Below are 19,558 nucleotides of genomic sequence, written 5' to 3'. Positions count from 1 at the left end.
TCCAGCTCCATCCTCGAATTGCTTTATTGCTCCAATAAAATTTTCTTACATCATTAATCTGACCCATGGTTTAAACCTGGCCCATGAGGTTAGAACTTGTTTGTTTTTAAACAGTTTAATAAATTCCTTCTTTTTAACCATTTTAAGGCCATGAATACATTTTAAAAAAAATCAAAAAAACAAATAATAAAAAATAGTTAATTAAATATCTTCCAACAAAAATAAAAAAAATGATTTCCCTAAGTTTTGTTTGAATTATATTTTATTTTATCACTAACCTATATGCATGTCCTAAGAAAAGATTGATACAAACCTTTAGTTGCATGATTATGTTTGGATTCATCCTTAAAAGTATGTACTAGATTGAATTAAATAAACGAAGTGTAAAAGCAATATTTTGTATAATGTGGCCAAGAGTTTATAATAGAAACCATCATTTAATGGGCATAAGAGACACAAAGTTGTTGTACTTTCTCATGTGTAGCCAAGCCGAAACCTTGATAAAAATCTCTGTTATTCGCGTTCGAGAATGCACAAATATTTTCTTTTACCAATTTCTTAAAGAGAAAATTGTGTGACGACTCTAAAAAGTCAAATCTAGTCTAATTGATATCATTAAATCATATTTCGATTCCTCACCTCATTTTATACTAGACGACTTCTAAGGAAATCGTAATCTCATTTCGTTTTACTAGGATCGAGAGGAAGGTAATTCACGAGATTTAATGAAATCGATATTAAGTTAGACTCTAGTTTATCCTATCATTTTTATTTCTCATCCATTCGAAATTCGATAAGAATGTAAGTTTTGAGGCTAAAACTATTGAGTCAAAATTACGCTTTAAGTTGTTGACCATTTTTAGACGTTACAACATTTCTAGGGACCATTTTGATTGCTCAAGTTCTTTATCAGGAGATGAGACTCGAAGTACATTGACCATTTCCCGAGATTCACCGCCTGTTCCTTCGATTTCGTCGCACAAATCCTTGATAAATTCTGATATATCTATAGAGTTGAGGGTTTTATTAGGAAGAGACTTCTTGTATGATGAAGAAGAGGAATGTTTGGACTTTTGGGAGGATGACTTCTCTTCAGATGTCTCATCGTCTGATGAGATCTTCACAACGACCTTGGACGCCTGCTCTACGGACGAAGAAGAAGACAGTTGATCATTATCTGCTTCAGATGCCTTCTTGGAAACAGGGGCTGAGAGCTACTCAGCTTCTTTAGAGGGTTCCCCTCAATAAACGGGGTATTCTTCTGCTCAGATGCTGGGGGAGCAACTTCATATGGTTCCTTCTAGCAAAACGGAGGCAGCTTCTCCGTAGAGTGGAGAGCTAATAACTATCTTTCTTCAACGGACATTTATTGTTGCTCGATGATGTGAAGAGCTGCCTACTCTTCAACCACCGAGAGTTGCTTACTCTTCAAACACCGAGAATTTCTCACATAGTTTGGGGTGAGTTGACCCAAATATGATGTGATCCACATAGATTTGAACAAGCAATATATGTGAATCTTTAGTAAATCTGAAGAGTGTTTTATCTACTATTCCAATGATAAAATCATGCTCAAACAAAAAGTAAGTCAAAGTTTCATACCAAGCTCTAGGAGCTTGCTTAATACCATATAAAGCTTTATCCAATTTAAAGACATGATGAGGAAAAAAGAATAATTTTGAAAACTAGGAGGTTGTTCAACATACACATCTTCATTTAATAGACCATTAAGAAAAATACTTTTAACATCCATTTGATAAACTTTCAACATTTTAAATGTTGCATAAGCTATGAAGATTCTGATAGCTTCAAGTCTAACCACAGGGGTGAATGACTCCTCAAAGTAAATTCCTTCCTCTTGCCGATATCCTTGAACTACTAATCGGGCTTTTTTTGTCATAACTAATCCATATTCACTTAGCTTGTTTCCAAAAACCCATCTTGTTCCAATAATTGATTGATCATTCAGTCTTGGAGTAAGATGTCACACTTTGTTTCTTTTAAATTGATTCAGCTCCTCTTTCATAGCATTGATCTAATCTGGATCAAGAAAGGCTTCATCGATTTTCTCAGGCTCAATTTGAGAGATAAAAGTAGAGTTTTAAAAATCATCTATTAATTGTTTTCTTGTCCTAAGAGGTGCATTAGGATTACCTATTATTTGTTCAAATGGATGATTTATATTCCATTTGAATTTCAGTCCTAAAAGGTTAGACGTTTGGTCAGATGGCTCTACAACGTCCGGACTGTTAGCAACCTATTGACTTATAGTTTGGTCGTCTGGTTGAATATCAACCGGATTAGCCATGTGTTCAGAAGTGCTATTTCTGTTTACTGGAACTTCATCACCACTCTCAGATTAAAGAGTAGATTAAAGAGTAGCAGCCTCCATCCTGTTAGCAACTTGAATGATTTCGTTAGAATTGCTTTCAACAGATTCGTCAAAGACAATATGGAAAGGTTCTTCAATAGTTAGAGTTTGTTTATTATACACTCTATAAGCTTTACTAACTGAAGAATAGCCTAACATAATTCCAGCATCTTTTTTAGCGTCAAAAGTAGTCAAATGATTTTTCTTGTTTTTATGAATAAAACACTTACATCCAAATATCCTAAAATATGAAATTTTAGGAGTTTTTCCATAAAAAATTTCGTAAGGTGTTTTATTAATACGTTTATTGATCATTGACCTATTTTATGTATAGCATACTGTGTTTATAGCTTCTGCCCAAAGTCTTTGAGAGACACCTGAGTCAGCTAGCATAAATCTCGTTACTTCCTTCAGTGTCTTGTTCCTCCTTTCAACAACACCATTTTATTATGGAGTTCTAGCAATAGACAAGTCGTGTCTAATACCAGACTCCTCAAGGAAGGAAAACAAAGTTTTGTTGGTGAACTCGGTACCTCTATCACTTATTATCTTTATGATGCTTAAAGATTTTTTCATTTTGAAGTCTTCTAAGGATCTTTATTAGATTTTCAGCAGTCTAATTCTTAAATTTCAAAAATATAACTTAAATAAATATAGAATAATAATCAATAATGAAAATGTTGTATCTCATTCCCCATAAACTGGTGATTGAGATTGGACCAAACATATCCATGTGCAATAACTCTAGACACCTGTCGGATTGGATATTCCCTTTGTTTTTGAAAGTTGATCTGACATTTTTGCCCATATGACAAGCAGGACATATCTTATCTTTTGAAAACTTAAGTTTAGGTATTCTAGAAACTAAATCTTTTGAACAAAGGTTGTTAATGGTTTTAAAATTCAGATGGTTTAATCTTTTATTCCATAGTCGGTTTTGATCATTTTTGGCTATCATGCATAAATGATCAGACGTATTATTTTTTCTGTTCATTTTGTAAGAATTTCCTACGTCGTTTCCTATTAGCAGAGTGTTACCTTGATGATCTTTAATTAAGCATGCATGTTTTTGAAAATCAATAGTATATCCATTTTCACACATTTGGCTAATATTGATCAGGTTATAGCATAAGTTTTCTACTAGCAGCACATCTTTGATAGTGAGGTTACCATGGATAATCTTACCATTACCCACGGTTTTACCTTTGTTGTTATCACCAAAAGTGATCTTAGGTCCTAAGCTTTTGGTTATGTCGGCCAACAGTTGTCTATCACCTGTCATGTGTCTAGAGCATCCACTGTCCAGGTACCAAATAGATTCCTCCAAGAAGCTAACCTAATTTACCTACAAATAAAATATTTACAGAATTGGTACCTATATTCACTTGGGTCTGTGGTTGATCAGTCCCTTGGGGATCCATATTTGGGTTGTCTTGATGGATCTCCCATTTTGTATAGTTAATAAAGCAAAAGATTTTGGTTTGGCAGATTTCTTTCTGCTTGTTGTTCATCCCTTAGATTTAGTAGATGAGTTTTGAGAATATCTTATTGACTTTCTATCAAGTTTTTTCTTGCCAGACTTACTGGCTCCCCTCTTCTTGGGCTTAATCCAGCTTCAAGCTTGATTAACATATTTGATCTCATCTTTTAAAGTCAAGTTATCACAGACATGATTAGTTCCAATATCAGTTAAATGTCCCTTGACAAAGTTTATGGCCTTAAGCTCGCATTTTACTGGGTTCAACTTTTTATTGGACTTGTCTAGGTTGTCATTATAAAATCCTAAACCAGATTTGCATCCGGCAGACCGTTGCTGACTAACCATTTGTCTGACTGCATCCCCATATTTCGTCCAAGAACTAACCACGTAAGTTAACCAAAATCATTCAATAATAAAAACCTAAATATAAAAACCTAAATCAAACAAACTAAATAAAAAAACTAAATCTATCAATAAATCAAACCAACCTAAATTAAGAAACCTAAATCTATCAATAAATCAACATATCTAACTTATAAACCTACATAACTAATCTAAACATATCTAACTTACCAAACTAAACTTAAATCACTAATATAAACATTTCTAACTTACCAAACTAAACCTAAATCACATATCTAAACTATTCGTATTACCTGGCGGTGGGGGAGGCGGATAGGCAAGGATGAAGGGCGACTTTCGGCGTAGATATTATCGACGACGGACGACTTTAACGGTGGTGGCATTATCAAAGGTAGGGACATAAGAAGGTAACAGCGGTGACAGATTCATCAAAGAGGGAAAGAAGAAGGGAACGACAGAATCGGGGAAGATGGAAAGAAGAAGGGAAAAAGAAGAAGTCACAGTTTTATATTTAAAATAATTAATGTCGTCGTTATTATGTGCCGATATTAATAATCATTTAATGATTATTAACAGCGGCTTTAGGTGGAAAACCATGGTTTTATAAATAAACACATTAACCACAATTTTCGTTTTACAGTAGGTTCACATTATTAACCACAACGTTAAGTAAACCATGGTTAATAAATAAACACATTAGCCATGGCTTTACCTAACGTCGCCGTTAATGTGTGTGTTAGGATCGGGGACGCCCTTGGAGGACCGGGGTGTTTCCGGTTTCAGGAAGGGTGGCCGCTTACAACACACACAACACTTTGGTGATAGTCCGGTTAGAGACTATAACCGTTCTCAGCACTGCACAAACTGTCACAGACTCTTGAACCGGGTTCAAGGGCGGAAGTGTCTGTTTCAGGTTGAAGCAACGTATGCGACTTTAGATGATGTTTTAGAAGGAGTCGGTTTTATGGATATGATTGGACCGGTTTTAGGAGTACGATTGGTTTGAGGTTTAGGTTAAGTAAGCAAGAAATGAAAGCGAAAGAAAGAACACGAGACAAGGTTTTTTATGGATGTTCGGAGCAAACCCTCCTACGTCACCCCTTCTTCTCAGGTTATGAGAAGGATCTCCACTAACTTTTATAGTTACACAAACACTGCCGGTCGAGCCCAACTTCGCTACTCGCCGGTTACACCAAACTCACTCTTTGATGTAATACAATAACTCAACACAACACAATAGAAAGCTTCCTGTTTTAGACACACCGGTTTGGAATATAAAAGTTTATCTCCCTAGAATCTTTATAACTTATCACTTGAGTTGTATTGCATGATTTTCTTTCTTGATTGATTCGCATTGAATGAAGACGCTTCATCTTCCTTTTATAGCTGAGAAAAGCCAACGGTCACTTTCTTCTCTCTCCTTTGGATTGGTTGATCATTATCACGCCGGTGCAGAGAGGTTGCTTGCACGCTTCATCTTCCTCAACACCTGGCAGTCATGCAGGCAGCTCTGAGCAGAAGATGACATAATCGGTTTTCAGATTTGGACAATTGCTGGACATCCACCTCAGGTTGACAACTTCGGATCAATAAAGCATCATTGCTTTCCTCGCATGCTTCCGATCGGATCTGATCTTCTTTTATTCTTTCAAGACACGTTTCTTTCGTCATGGTACGTCACTCTTGAAGTTTGAATCTTCCGGTTTTGTGTCTTGTGCAGTATGATCCGGCTGGTATGTAAGCTTTTGTCTTTGCTGACCGGTTGCTTGAGAAAGTGAAAACCGGGTCCTCTGATCTTTAACTTGATCAATTGAAACTAATTTCTTTGAAGTATAGCAGCAACCGGTTTTGATACGCCAACCGGTTCATACGGTTTTGATCTGTATCTGCACATGAAAGTTAACAACTGTTTAGTTCGTCTGGCCGGTTCCAAAAACTAACTTACTTAATTTTTCTATCAGTGTGTTAACCAAGAAAATATTTCATTTTCTAGGATGTTCACATTATTAACCACGGCGTTAGGTAAAATCATGGTTAATAACTTATCAACTTAACCATGGTATTATCTAACGCCAACGTTAATGTGTGCTAACCAATCAAACATTTTGTTTTCAAGTAGGTTCACATTATTAACCACGACGTTATGGTAGAACCGTGGTTAATAAATAAACACAATAACCACGATTTTACCCTACTGTCGTGGTTAATGTGTGTTAACTAATAAAATGTTTTATTTGTCAACAGGTTAACATTATTAACCATGGTGTTAAGGTAAAACCGTGGTTAATAAATAAATATATTAACCAAGGATTTACTTAATGTTGTGGTTAATGTTTTTTGGTGAATACATATTAACCACGATATTATATAATACCGTGGTTAAAGTGTACATATTAACCACGTCATTACCTAATGTCGTGGTTAATAATGTTTGATTAAAGAAATATTTTCATCATACAAACTCTGATGATAATTTAATGAAAATTCAATTCATTCTAACTATAGAAATTTGATAAATATTGAAAAAATTGTGACATCATATAATTTTTATTATTTGTAAATGTTTACATCTTATGAATCAACAAAAGAATCATTGAATCCTTCACCATATCATAAGATTTTTATTATCTTGTTAATTATGTATTTTTCAAAAAAAAATCAATCTCCAAACGTGTAACATCACATTCTCTCAAAAAATCAATCTGTAAGGAACATGCTAAGTGACTGTAGGAATTGGTTTCTCTTTGTGATCTTCAACCAATTAACTTCTAACCAATATTCAATTGGGTTCTTTTTAGATATCTTCAATCTCCTTATAAAAAATTGAAGATTATCTCAAATGAACCCGGATTGAAATTTATTTTTTTGAAGGAAATTAGTAATTTAGGATAAGTGGTTTCATCAATAGACAATTAGACTCTTCTTTGAAATTTCAAAGAAGAGATTAATCATCATTGAGAAAATTTTGTAAGGGACGTGATAAGTGACTGCATGAATTGCTTTCTCCTTATGATCTTCCACCAATGAGGTTCTAACCAACATGATATGGGGTCCTTTTTAGATATCTTTAAATTATTTTAACAAATTGAAGAATTGTTAGGATTTAGGTCGCGGCTGGAGGACCGGGGTTGGGCCGGTTAGCGCGTCTCACTCAAAAGGTGGTGATTAATCCGGTTAGAGATCAACACCGGGGTTTCAATACTACACAAACTATCACAAACCCTTGAACCAGGTTCAAGCGCGGAAGAGGTTTATTTCAGGTTGAAGCAGCACACTCACAAGATAGGCAGAACCGGTTTTTGGATAAGACAGGTTTGGAAGTTGCTGGGTCGGTTTTGGATCTTAGTGATTCGGTTTAGGTAGAGTTGAATCGGTTATAGCGGTGTAAATGAGTTAGTACAGATCGGTTAGAATATAGAGCCGGCAGAAAGTAATTAACAAGACGGGTTTTTATGGATGTTCGAAGATAAAACTCCTACGTCACCCCTTCCTCTCGAAACCGCGAGAAGGATATTCACTAAGGAATACAAATACAATCCGATCGAGACTTATTTCCTGCTCGATAACACTCGTACAATTTTAACCGAAATTGTAGAATTACACTTCAACTTAGCACTTAAGCTTTCTAGAGATAGAACACACTCTTATCACTTGCAAATTAATTGTCCACTGTGTCCCGCATTTACTCTTCTTCAGCTGCTCCTTTTATAGGTGAAATGTGCCAACGGTCACATTTCATTTCCTTGAATTTGATTGGTTGAGCAGAGGTTCAGTGATTTAGACCTGGCGGTCAACTTTTTAGACCTGGCGATCTGATCTTCCAGTATGTAAGACAAACCTGCTAGGTTTGTCTTTTACTCAATATGGTGACTGTCGGTTAGACAGTTGTCTGTACTTGGAAGATTTCCTTTCTGATTTATCCTGAAGTGGAAAGATCTTGTAGGACGGTCTTCTGCAGCCTACAGACTGTCCTCAGACTTGTATGAATATGGAAATGTTCAGTCTGTTCCTTTGGTATCATTCTCAACAGATACCCGAAGTATCTTCTTATGCTGGTCGGTTATTTGTCATAACCGGATGGCTTCCGGTTATTGCTTTGGCTTCTGGTCGGTTAATGACCGACTATCTTGGTGTTTGCGGCCTTTGGTTTTGACCGATCTTGCCTTCTTTGTGCGGTCATGTTTCTGGTCGGTTTGATAACTTGACCGGTTGATCTTCTTAACCGGTTCATTGATTTGACCGGTCCGGTTCTTTGTCTGTTCCTGCATAGGAGGTTTATTTGTGTTAAGTTCTATTAACCGGTCTAATTTTATCTAACAAGAATATCTCAAATGAACCCGAAAAGCATGTTGGTTTGAAGAATATCAATAGTTTAGGAAAAGTGATTTCATCAATAGATAATCAGACTCTTCTTGGAAATCTACATCTTTAATTAATCATTCTAACTAATTAAGATGATGGAAATTTCGAAGAAAAGATTGATGATCATTGAGAAAATTTTGTAAGGAACGTGTTAAGTGACTAGAGAAATTGGTTTCTCCTTGTGATCTTCAACCAATGAGCTTCTAACTAATATGCAATCGTGTTCGTTCTTAGATATCTTCAATTTCCTCTTAACAAATTGAAGAATATCTCAAATGAACATGGATTGCATATTAGTTTGAAGGAAATCGGTAGTCTATGAGAATCTAAAACAGACATTGAAAGTACAGGGAAATATGACTTTTAGTCACAACGTTAATCACAGAACTGTGGCTAATAATAATGGCGTGAGTGTGGCGGGAAAGCCAAAAATATTAGCCACGGCGAATACAATGAAAGTCGTTGTTAATAATATTTATTAATGACAGCGGTACATGGCCAACACTAATAAGTGTTATTAACCACGACGAAGTGATCACCGACACTAATACATATTATTAACCACGGCGAACATTCGCCGTGGTAAATATTGGTCATTAAAAATACTTATTCTACTCGAAAAAGGTAACATTTTAATAAAAATCAAAGTATCTACAAAATATGACATACCTTCTTGGTCGTGTCATTGACAACCTTGACAGTTATATTATTTATTTTGCGTATATCAACAAGGACAATATATATTCCATCATTCGTAGCCTTTATTAGCTTCCAAGCTTGCTATTTTTGAAATAGAGGTTGCAAGCTCCGTCTTGACGGTTTGGAGCTCAGTAGATGCTATCTCTAGTGTCGTTTCGTTCTCATCTTCGGAGCTTAGGTCGTAGAAAGGAGTGGATGAGTTTGGCATCCTTGAAAGCAGTTGTTTGCGAGTAGATCGTGTTAAAACCATGATGAAAAGATGAAAATAAAGAGTGTATAGAGAGAAATATGTTGAAGAAACAATTTGATGAAGAAATGGAAATATGTTAAAGAAATTGGAAGATCTTTTGAAATCATGAAAAAATGAAATGGTAAAAACAGTTTAATGATGGTGTGTGGAAGTGGAAAAGACGTTTATGGTTGGCCGAATTGATAGTAAAACGGGAACCAAGGAGACTTAATTTAATAAGACTCGCAACTACTCTTGCATTGAATATTTATTAATATGTTAAAAATTATATTTTATGTAAAAATTCATATAGTTTAATGCACATTATAATGATAAGAGATTATTTATAAATGTTAATGGGAAACCTACTACTAATAAATTATTAATAAATGTTTTCAAAATTATTAAATATTATTGCAATGTACTTTGCAATAATATGATATCATACAATTCAGAACTTTTTGCGAAAAAAATATATATGATTATTATTCCTAAACGTATTATTGGTATATAACAAATATGTCAAACGAAATTTTCATAACTAATAAATATAAATGCAATGTAGTTTGAAATAATAACATTTCATACCATTGTAGAACTAGTTGTGAAGAAATTATATATATAGTAATTAATGCATAACTTAATGCTATTATATTACAAATATTTCGAAATATATTTTCAAAACTATTATATAAAATTGTGATATAATTTGCAGTAAGAAATTGTAATAGAATTGCAGTACCAGTTATGAATATATTATTTATTTATGTTAATGCAATGTTAATTACAAATTTATTTATCAATATTATCCCAATAACTTGATATTTTAATTTGCAATAATCACAACCTTATTTATATAATATTTGTTATAATAATTAATGAAAATAAATTTTATTGCAAAACATTTTATAAATATTGACGTGAATATATGTTAGTGATATTATAAACATTATTCTATTGCTACTTAATTACTAGTTTATTTATAAAGCTATATTAATATAGATTTAGAAAAAATATTAGATTTTTCTATTTATAGTGATATATTTTGAATTAAATATTTTTCAGATTATATTTTCCGTAAAAAATCGTTTTGGTTGAAAATATATTTGAAAAATTTGCAATATTTCAAACTTTTATTGCACTGCGGATTGTTGTTCTTCAAAACTTGCATTAAAAAAATAAATGTTGCAGCTATATGTTGCGATTTGACCATTATTTTGTAGTGGAACAATATTTTCATGAAAAACCCAAGTAGCAAATATTTAGAGAATAAATTTGTAATTTGTGAGTTTTTCCAAATACGCACAATAGATAACTAAACATATTGAATTCTTAATTTTTCAAATAATTCAACTCAGTCGAACTCATATTATTCTTAAAGTAAAAACATTATGGATTATTGTCACGTAATATTTTTAGTGCTATTTCTATATCATCGTAATAAAATTTTACAGTCATATTCTTTAATTGGATGTTGTTTTTAAAGGGTCGTATAAAATCATTCATGAAAAGTGTTTTTGATTTTTGTTCTCTCAATCTAATAATCAAGTATAATTATCATATTAAACCCGACAAATTTATTTTAAATTTCGGATGAAAAAATAGGTACTTACCCATAGAAATTTAGTATATTATATATAATTCTAATAAATTTTACATAGAATATATTAATATTTTATAATTTATTTTATATTTCATATATGAGAGATGATACAGGAAGCGAACATGGGGGAACGAAACCCTGAGCGAGTCTACCTGGCGTGCCATGTAGGTAAAATAATAATTAATTTTTCTTTCATTTTCCACGTAGGATAATCCCCTCATTTCAAACTCCTCTCATTTTCTCTCAATCATTCTCTCTCTTCAAACTATCTCCGCTCAAACTTCTCTCATTTCCGCTAAACAATCTTCTCTTCAACCTTCATTTCAATCTATCTCCGCTAAAACTCACTTCCATTTCCGCTCAAACTCACTCTCAAATCCGCTCAAACCCTAACCCTATGTATCCGCTCAAACTCTAACCCTAAATTTCCGCTCAAACGGAATCCGCTCAAACAATGACAAAGAAGACAATAAAACTTTAGGTAAAAGGAAAAGTTCAGATAGAGATGAAAGGTAAGTTATCGTTGTTGCACTATTTTCATTCACTGTGTCCCTTGTTCATTGTGGATCTATTGCAACGTTAACTTTGTTGGGGTTAGAAATTAAAGATCTGAAGATTTAGATGAATTTGAATATAAACCATGGTTGTTTTTATTCATGAGATTGGGATTTGCGCTTGTTTATTCTTCATTGAATCAGTTCTTTATTTTCTGGTATATGATTGACTGTCGATATCTGTAATGATTTAGGTTAGTGATAGAAGGAAATGAAAAAGATAACAGAGGTATGAAAAAGTAAAGAAAAACTCACAGCCAATATATTATCAACCTCACTTTGTATTCTCTAGTTTAAACAATCAAGCAACTATTATTACCACACTTGAGAGATAGGGACAAGGTATACGCGAACATGGTATTCGCAGAAAAGACAGATGAAGAGGAGATTTTATACTTCAACAATATGACTACTCTCAAACGCGGCACCCTAAAGACAATTCAGAAAAATAGTTGGTTAAATGCAGGGATAATCGATGCTTGGGCTCATTAAATGAATATCTACGTCAAACACACTACAAAGCCAGGAGCACCTCGAAGTCGAGTTTTTTTCTCAACCATTCATAGTGTGAGTACTACACATGAACATTAAGTCTTTATATAATACTTTTTTTCTTGTCTAACATAAAAGTTTTCAACAGAGTGCAACAAACTTATCACAAAAAGACTATAATACTGTATTACTAAAGGAATTGATGGAGTTTGAATTAATGTTTGGAGACTTTGAAAGGGCTGAACTTGTAAGTCTATTGTCTTGTGATTAATACGCTATTGTACTGTGTTTTGTACTGTGTTGTCTAGTGTCTTACACTTTGTTGTCCCTTGTCTATACTATGTTAACTTTATTGTGTTGTGATATTTGGATGCAGATTTTTCTACCCATAGGTTATGATTCTCATTTTTATTTGGTCGTTTACAATACGAAGTCGAAGACAATGAATATCATTGACAATAGGCCACTCCCGAAGGGTATAAATATAGGTTCAAAGTACGCAGTATTGAAGACTATTGGATGCAAGTTTTTGAACTTTGTTGCGGATATGAAGTTGAGCATTTTTGACACACTCTTTAAATGCATTGCGAGGCTATTGAAAATGACCTGGCAAGACGTAGGGAACTATAAGGATTGTGGATTATTTTGTATGCTGCACATGGAGACATGCAAGGGAGATCTGAAGTGGACTTGTGGCATAACCCGAGAAAATGCAAGCAAGAATATTCATTGTCTACGAATCCAATACCTATCGAGGATTCTACAATCCGATTCTAACATTTATCGGATGAACTTAAAATACAAGACCATAAAGTTGTATGAAACCAAATTATCCGAAACATTAATGTAATGGTTTCATGTTAGTAGAATTAAAAACATTTCTTTTTGTGAACCATCAAGTTGTACTTAACGTTTTAATGTGAAGCAACAAGTTGTACTTACCATTACTTGCTGTAGAAATATAACATTTATGTACTCAGGACAACATAATAATAAACACAAGACAACATAGTACAAAATACAGAACACCATGGTATAAGATACAGGACATCACTGTTATAAATACATGACAACATAACAACATAGTATTGTTTTCTAGAACTGTTATAATTTTCGACACTAATGTTATTTCTAGAACCTGGTCTCTTCTTTTCTTTCTAAATGTAAAGTAATGATTTATTAAATTTCATTCATAAAATAATGAATATAACATTTCTGTAATCGTTTTATTCAAAACAAAGTTATCTTTGGGAAACATATTATTAAGCAAAGTTATCTTCTGATGTTGTCCCCGCATGAATTATCTTTGGGAAACATATTATCAGATACATGATGTAATTGACCCAACAACAATGAAGTAAATGATAGTTGAGTCGAGACTGGATGGGTGGTGAAGTGTTGATTCCATTGCTCTTGCGTTGATATTGGAGAAGGATTACTTGTTGCGGTAGTATCCTAAAACAAAATGACAACGAAGTCTTAAAACATAGTGTAATATATAGGACAACATAGTGTAATATATAGGACAACATAGTGTAATACATAGGACAACATAGTGTAATACATGGGACAACATGGTGTAATACACGGGACAACATGGTATTGGACATATGACGACATAATTGTTGACACTAACCTTATTTCTAGAAACTGGTTTCTTCATTGCTTTCTCAATGGCAGACTATTTCCGTTTTGTGGGTGGTCGCCCTCGAGCTCTTACCTTGACGGGCGAGTGGATAACTTTTTCGGTTGGTTCGGAATCTGTCGTACAATTTGGAGATATCTTGAACTTTTCCTTCATATCTTTTGTCACTACATCTAAAGCAGAACAATTAACTTGGGATTTGGATGCAAGTTGTTGGGAGTTAGATAGTTGTACCGATTTCTTTCAATTTCACACACATCCGAATCATAAATGTTGGTGAATATTTGGTAACCTCTCTTCAAGTCTTTACGCCAACGGTCCAATATATAATATGCAGGCACCTGGTTCACTTTCATTCTATTCAAAAGTTTTACACATGTTTTTGAAAACAACAGAATATTAACAGTCTAACTACATAAACAATAAAAAGATATACTTATTTATGTCCCCAGTTGTTGGTAGGTTATTTTCAGAAATAAACGACAAAAAAGAGAAATCAGCACAAAGAATACATGACAACACATGAACAACATATTACAGTAATACATGACAACATATTGGATAAAATGCAGGAAGACATATTGGATAAAACGCCTTAAACGCAAAAAAAAATAGTTTAAAACACGGAACAACATATTACAATAACACAAATGACATCAGAATATTAACATTTCGAGCAACTTAAATATTTACACGGGACAACATAGTTTAAGACACGGGACATCATAGTTTAAGACACGGGACAACATAAAACAAAACAGAGGACAACACAAGCCAACAAAAATATTAATAGTTTTATACAGGTTCTTGAAAACAACATAATATTAACAGTCTATCTATATTAATAGTCCCTGGTTGTTGGTTCCTACACATAACAATCACAAAACAACAGAAAACGTGAATCTCTTGAAACAAACAGAAGAACAATAAAACAAAGAAAAAAGTAAACTATGATGGCAGAGAAAATATACCATTAGAAAAAGAAACTAAACGGACAGTCGGACAGTGACGAAGACGAATCTAAACAAAACGCAGATCTCCAGAAGTAGTGATCTATTCAAACGAACAAAAGAACAGTAAAAAGTGCCACGAAGAGGATGAAGACGAATCTAAAGAACGAAATGAGAAGAAGCTAAACGGAGAGGATGAAGACGAATCTAAAGAATGAAAGGAGAAGATGATAAACAACGTGCCGACGAGGGTGAAGAAAATTAAAGAATAAGAAGAATGAGGGTTTTGTTTGATAATGAGCGGTAGATGAGATTTTGCTAGAGAGAGAAGATGTAACTTTTTTCTCTTTCCTCCGTGGCATGCCAGGTGGCTTCGCTCAAGATTTCGTTCCCCCAATTCGTTCCCTATATTATTTCCCTTCGTATATATATATATTATAGTTGATATATTTAAATTAACTAATTATGCAAATACATAACAACAAATTTATATTTCAAAGCTGAAAGATTAAATGGAATGATGTCTAGTTAATTGATGTTGATGTTGATGTTGATGTTGATGTTGATGTTGATGTTGATGTTGATGTTGATGTTGATGTTGATGTATTAGCTCTAACAAAAGCAAGCTGAAAACGAGCCATGTCTTGTTCATTCATAGTAACCCACGCTTCTATTCCGTCTCCGCATTTTGAATCCAGCAAAATAGCGCAGTTCTTGTTGTTAAATCTGCCTATGCTCGCCCAAACAGGCTTCCCCATACCAAAATCAACATTATAAACAGGAAACCTGCACCAACTGCTAAATCTAAAGATATTGGCATCCTCTCTTGTTGACAGCTCCTCTATCTTCATCCAATTTTTCATCATCACTGCATACCCTTCATCCCCTTGAATAGGCCTTATGTACTCGTCGTCAATTCTCTGGATCCCTTCCCTCACCTTCCTTCCCATCACTGTTAAATCATTGGAGTCTTCGTAGCTGCAATATGCATATGCCAGCACGAGGAGATTCCCAATTGCATGCTCCGACAATGGAGGCACCATTCGGCTCCTTAGGTTCACCGCCTGAAATGCGATGTATTGTTTGACAGGCTTATCGACCGTAGCGTACTTCCATATGAAAGTCGATACTACTTCCACTCGGGTTGGAATGGGATGATCATGATCAATTTTCGCCTTTGCTCTCATTGAACTTATCTTACTTGCGTCAAAAACAAACCTCCTAGTAACAAGGGTTTCTTTACAGTCTTCGGATTGAGGATTGTAGTGGTGTTTCTCCTTTGGCGGGAAGAGGGATGATGAGGGAAAGCTCGGCTTAAGGATATTAATCATGTTATCTTGTTGGCGACATATGGTAGCCCACGATGTCATGAATGAGAAAAATGAGACCCCGTCTGCAATCTTATGTGGGACATAGGTGCCAATTGCGATATCTCCGCAGTTAAAGTAGTTAACTTGGATTGCGAAAATCTCATCTTCTTCTTCACCATTTCCCATCAAGTTGGGTATGAGCGGGTCAACCATTTCTGTTTCGTGGCACTCGATCACATCCATGATCATTGAATCGACTTTCGCCTCCAAATATCGAACGCCCATGTCGTTGCAGTCTATTGAGTTGTCGCCTCTATTGAGCCTCCCTGCAAAAGGGTAGAACATGGTCAGGGTTTGGGAGAGCGATTCTCTAAGGCGGGAAGAGATGAGTTCAAGTTGTGCGATGGAAGTGGTTTGGAACTGGTGATGGTAATAGAGAATTGTGGGGATGAAGAAACTAGGCATTAATTGATCCAGCATGGATAGTTCATATTTTTTGAAAGGATAATTGGTGGGAGAGGATGGCCTCACAAACTCATTTGATAATATAATGACATTCAATGGCGCCATTGTTATATATCTCCTTGCCTTAAGCTGCTGCTATTATTATCTCTCAAGTTCAGAAAATAATGAAATTAAAGACTATGGCAGGATACTACTTATAATGATTGTGCTGTGTGGGTCTCTTTCCAAATGATAAATTGTGATGTAACAATAGGTTACAACTCTCTTATTTTATTAAGGCTAGCTATTTGATTTTGTATAAAAGCTTAAATAGCAAGTAAGAAGATATAATAAGGTAATTAAAATAACCTATCCCTAATATAAAAAAATAAAACTTAATTGAGCATTTAACAAAGAAATTATATAATCTAAAAAATATAATAAGGTAATTAAATAACCTATCCCTAATATAAAAAAATAAAACTTAATTGAGCATTTAACAAAGAAATTGTATAATCTTAAACAAATATGAAAGATAAGCTTGAACAATTAAATATATCAACACCTAGATCGTTATTGTTTTGAATAAGTTGAATAATATAAAACGTGAATAAGTTGAATCAATCGTTATTGTTTCGAATATCGTAATTAAAAAGTATATACGAAGACTATCCATGAATAGCTTATTTGATTATATAGAGTTATTTGGGTGATTTTTAATGATTTTAAAAACATATCGTTTCATTAAATATAAATTATTTTAATTTTTAATTAGTTTAATTATAATATTTTTATATTTAAATTTTCTGTAAAAAAATTAAAATAAAAAATGTCGTAAATTGTAAATGTAATTTAATTATAACATCTGAACCCTAAGTTTAGAGTGTTCTAATAAAAAAAATAATCATATTTTTTGTTTAACTTTTATATGTATATATAATTTTTTATTTTTTTCTAACATCATCCATATTTTATAAAAAAAAAAAATTAAAAATTTAATATATTTTATAAGCCAAATTTTGGTACAATAAGTTTTTTTAAAAAAAAATTATTATTTGGGATAGAGGTAGGCCTCATCCTTATCTTCAAATTGCAGTGATGGTGAAATAAATATACCATCATTTCAATTAGGTGGTGTGAAAATGGTGAAATAATTAAACTTAGCTGATGTGAGAGTGGGTTGTGATTCTCTAATCCCTTTAAATGGATAGGATTAAGTAATTTTCTTCAATTTATTGAATCTCTAATCCCTTTAAATGGATAAGATAGGTAAATTGCCCTCAATTTATTTTTAACTTATTTGGTTCTTAAAAGATTGTGAAGTCAAATCTGAACAAAATAAATGGCAATTTTTTCCAACATGGCGGCTCGTGATCTACAATAGAAGAGCCCATTGTTTTAAGTGAAATATTCAAATTTGAAAATATAATTTATTAAATTTATATTCCATTTTGAAGATTTCAAATAAAAATTTGATTACGATATTTTTAAATAAAATCAATAATAATTGATATTAAATAATTTTATTATAATACAACACAATGTACTATCAAACATTTTAAAGATAATATAAATATATATATATATATATATATATATATATATATATATATATTCAAATTTTAAAAGTAAGGACAATAATATTGAGTGCAAATAAAATCAAATTTTGCAAACGAAATTAAGACATTTGATTTCTCATATGTTCATTTCGAAGTATACTAATTTGTCCTAAATGTTTGGACTCAATTGTTTCAAGAAACTATTGTCCTTACAATTAAAAATTAACACAAATTAATTTTGAATATAAAAATAATAATTCACGGTGTATCTATACTTCAATGTCCTTTAATAGTTGGGTTTATTAGAGAAAACCAATAAAAACATTTGTCTAGCAATCTAAATAGACAAGTTGTAATAAAAGTCTAAAACTTTTTTTCTCTTTATTTATAATCAAATGGGCAATCAATTCAATTAAACAAAATAGTTTTTCAAACATTTAAAGAAACAAGACACCGAGATCTTACGTGGAAACCCCAATTTAGGTAAAACCATGGGACCCTTAGGCCACTTAAATCATCCATTATATAAATGGGTATACAAATGTTGTCCAATACAAGCCTAGAGGTAATCTAATAAGAAACATCACATAACATCATCTTAACTTGTCATTACAACATATATCATCATCATCAAAGATGGCCAGCCAAAAATAGAGGTAAAAGAAAACTGGGTGTGGCTTAAAACTGCTAATCAGAGAAGAACCAAAGAACGAATGGTGTTCTCGCCTTCACGAACTAACCTAGTCGGTCGGAGGTTGATCTAAATCCTTTTCTAGAGAGAAAATAATGTATAGGGAAGAGGGAGCAGAAATCTGAGAGAAAGTGATTTTTTATTTTTTTTGTGTTAATTAATGAAATGCCCTAATGGGCTTTATTTTTGGTCAAGCCCAAAACAATTTGAGCTGAACCCAATAGAATTTTGGGCATTGTTTTGTGTCTTCTCAATCTTAGTCATGCCCACTAGTGCAAATGAACCGAGTCGAGCTTAAGCTTGCTAGAGCTTGACTCGATTAAGTTTTTATTAACTCGACTCGAACGAGCTTATAAATTTGAGCTCGAGTTCGACTCGATTATATTACCTACAAGTTCGGCTCGACTCGAAAGCTTGAACAAAAATTGAATTTTCAAGCTCAAACTCGAGCTCAAGCTCGAATTCGAACCAAATTCATTTGTAAAATTAAAATATTAAACTTTCATACATATTAAACATTTAAAAAATGATATTTCAAAATTAAAATATGAAACAATAATAATTATTCAAAATTCTAAAACATGATAATCCAAAACATTAAATCACCATTATTAATCAAATTTCTAAAACATAAAATTCAAAGATCAAATAACAAAACTATATAAATTGTTTGAACATTCAATATATTAATCTTTTTTAACTAATTTTCTTCAATTATAGAACACGTACAACTACATACATTCGATAATATGAAATGCTTAATCTTAAAAATAATTAATATAAAAAATAAATGTTCAAATAAATAA

The 19,558-nt window shown here is 33.0% G+C and overlaps 1 protein-coding gene across 1 annotated transcript; it reads right to left on the bottom strand.

Moving 5' to 3' along the window:
• Nucleotides 1-866: 866 nt before the first annotated feature.
• Nucleotides 867-16,628, bottom strand: LOC124942571 (vinorine synthase-like). The gene is made up of 2 exons (XM_047483105.1): nt 15,366-16,628; nt 867-1,190 (listed from the first exon to the last, which is right to left on the bottom strand). Exons 1-2 carry the CDS (start codon nt 16,626-16,628, stop codon nt 867-869), a joined length of 1,587 nt encoding a protein of 528 aa, XP_047339061.1.
• Nucleotides 16,629-19,558: the final 2,930 nt, after the last annotated feature.

The sequence above is a fragment of the Impatiens glandulifera genome, chromosome 1 (genome assembly GCF_907164915.1).
Source record: "Impatiens glandulifera chromosome 1, dImpGla2.1, whole genome shotgun sequence".
In the NCBI taxonomy this organism is placed as follows: Eukaryota; Viridiplantae; Streptophyta; class Magnoliopsida; order Ericales; family Balsaminaceae; genus Impatiens; species Impatiens glandulifera.
This window is presented reverse-complemented; position numbering and strand designations above follow the sequence as displayed.

What these genes read in the sequence shown, in the direction of transcription:
- LOC124942571 (XM_047483105.1), bottom strand. Translation starts at nt 16,628, where the DNA reads ATGGCGCCATTGAATGTCATTATATTATCAAATGAGTTTGTGAGGCCA. An exon ending in CTCGTTTTCAGCTTGCTTTT is followed by an intron (nt 1,191 to 15,365) that starts GTTAGAGCTAAT and finishes GTTTCCAAGAAG; the next exon opens with GCATCTGAAGCAGATAATGA.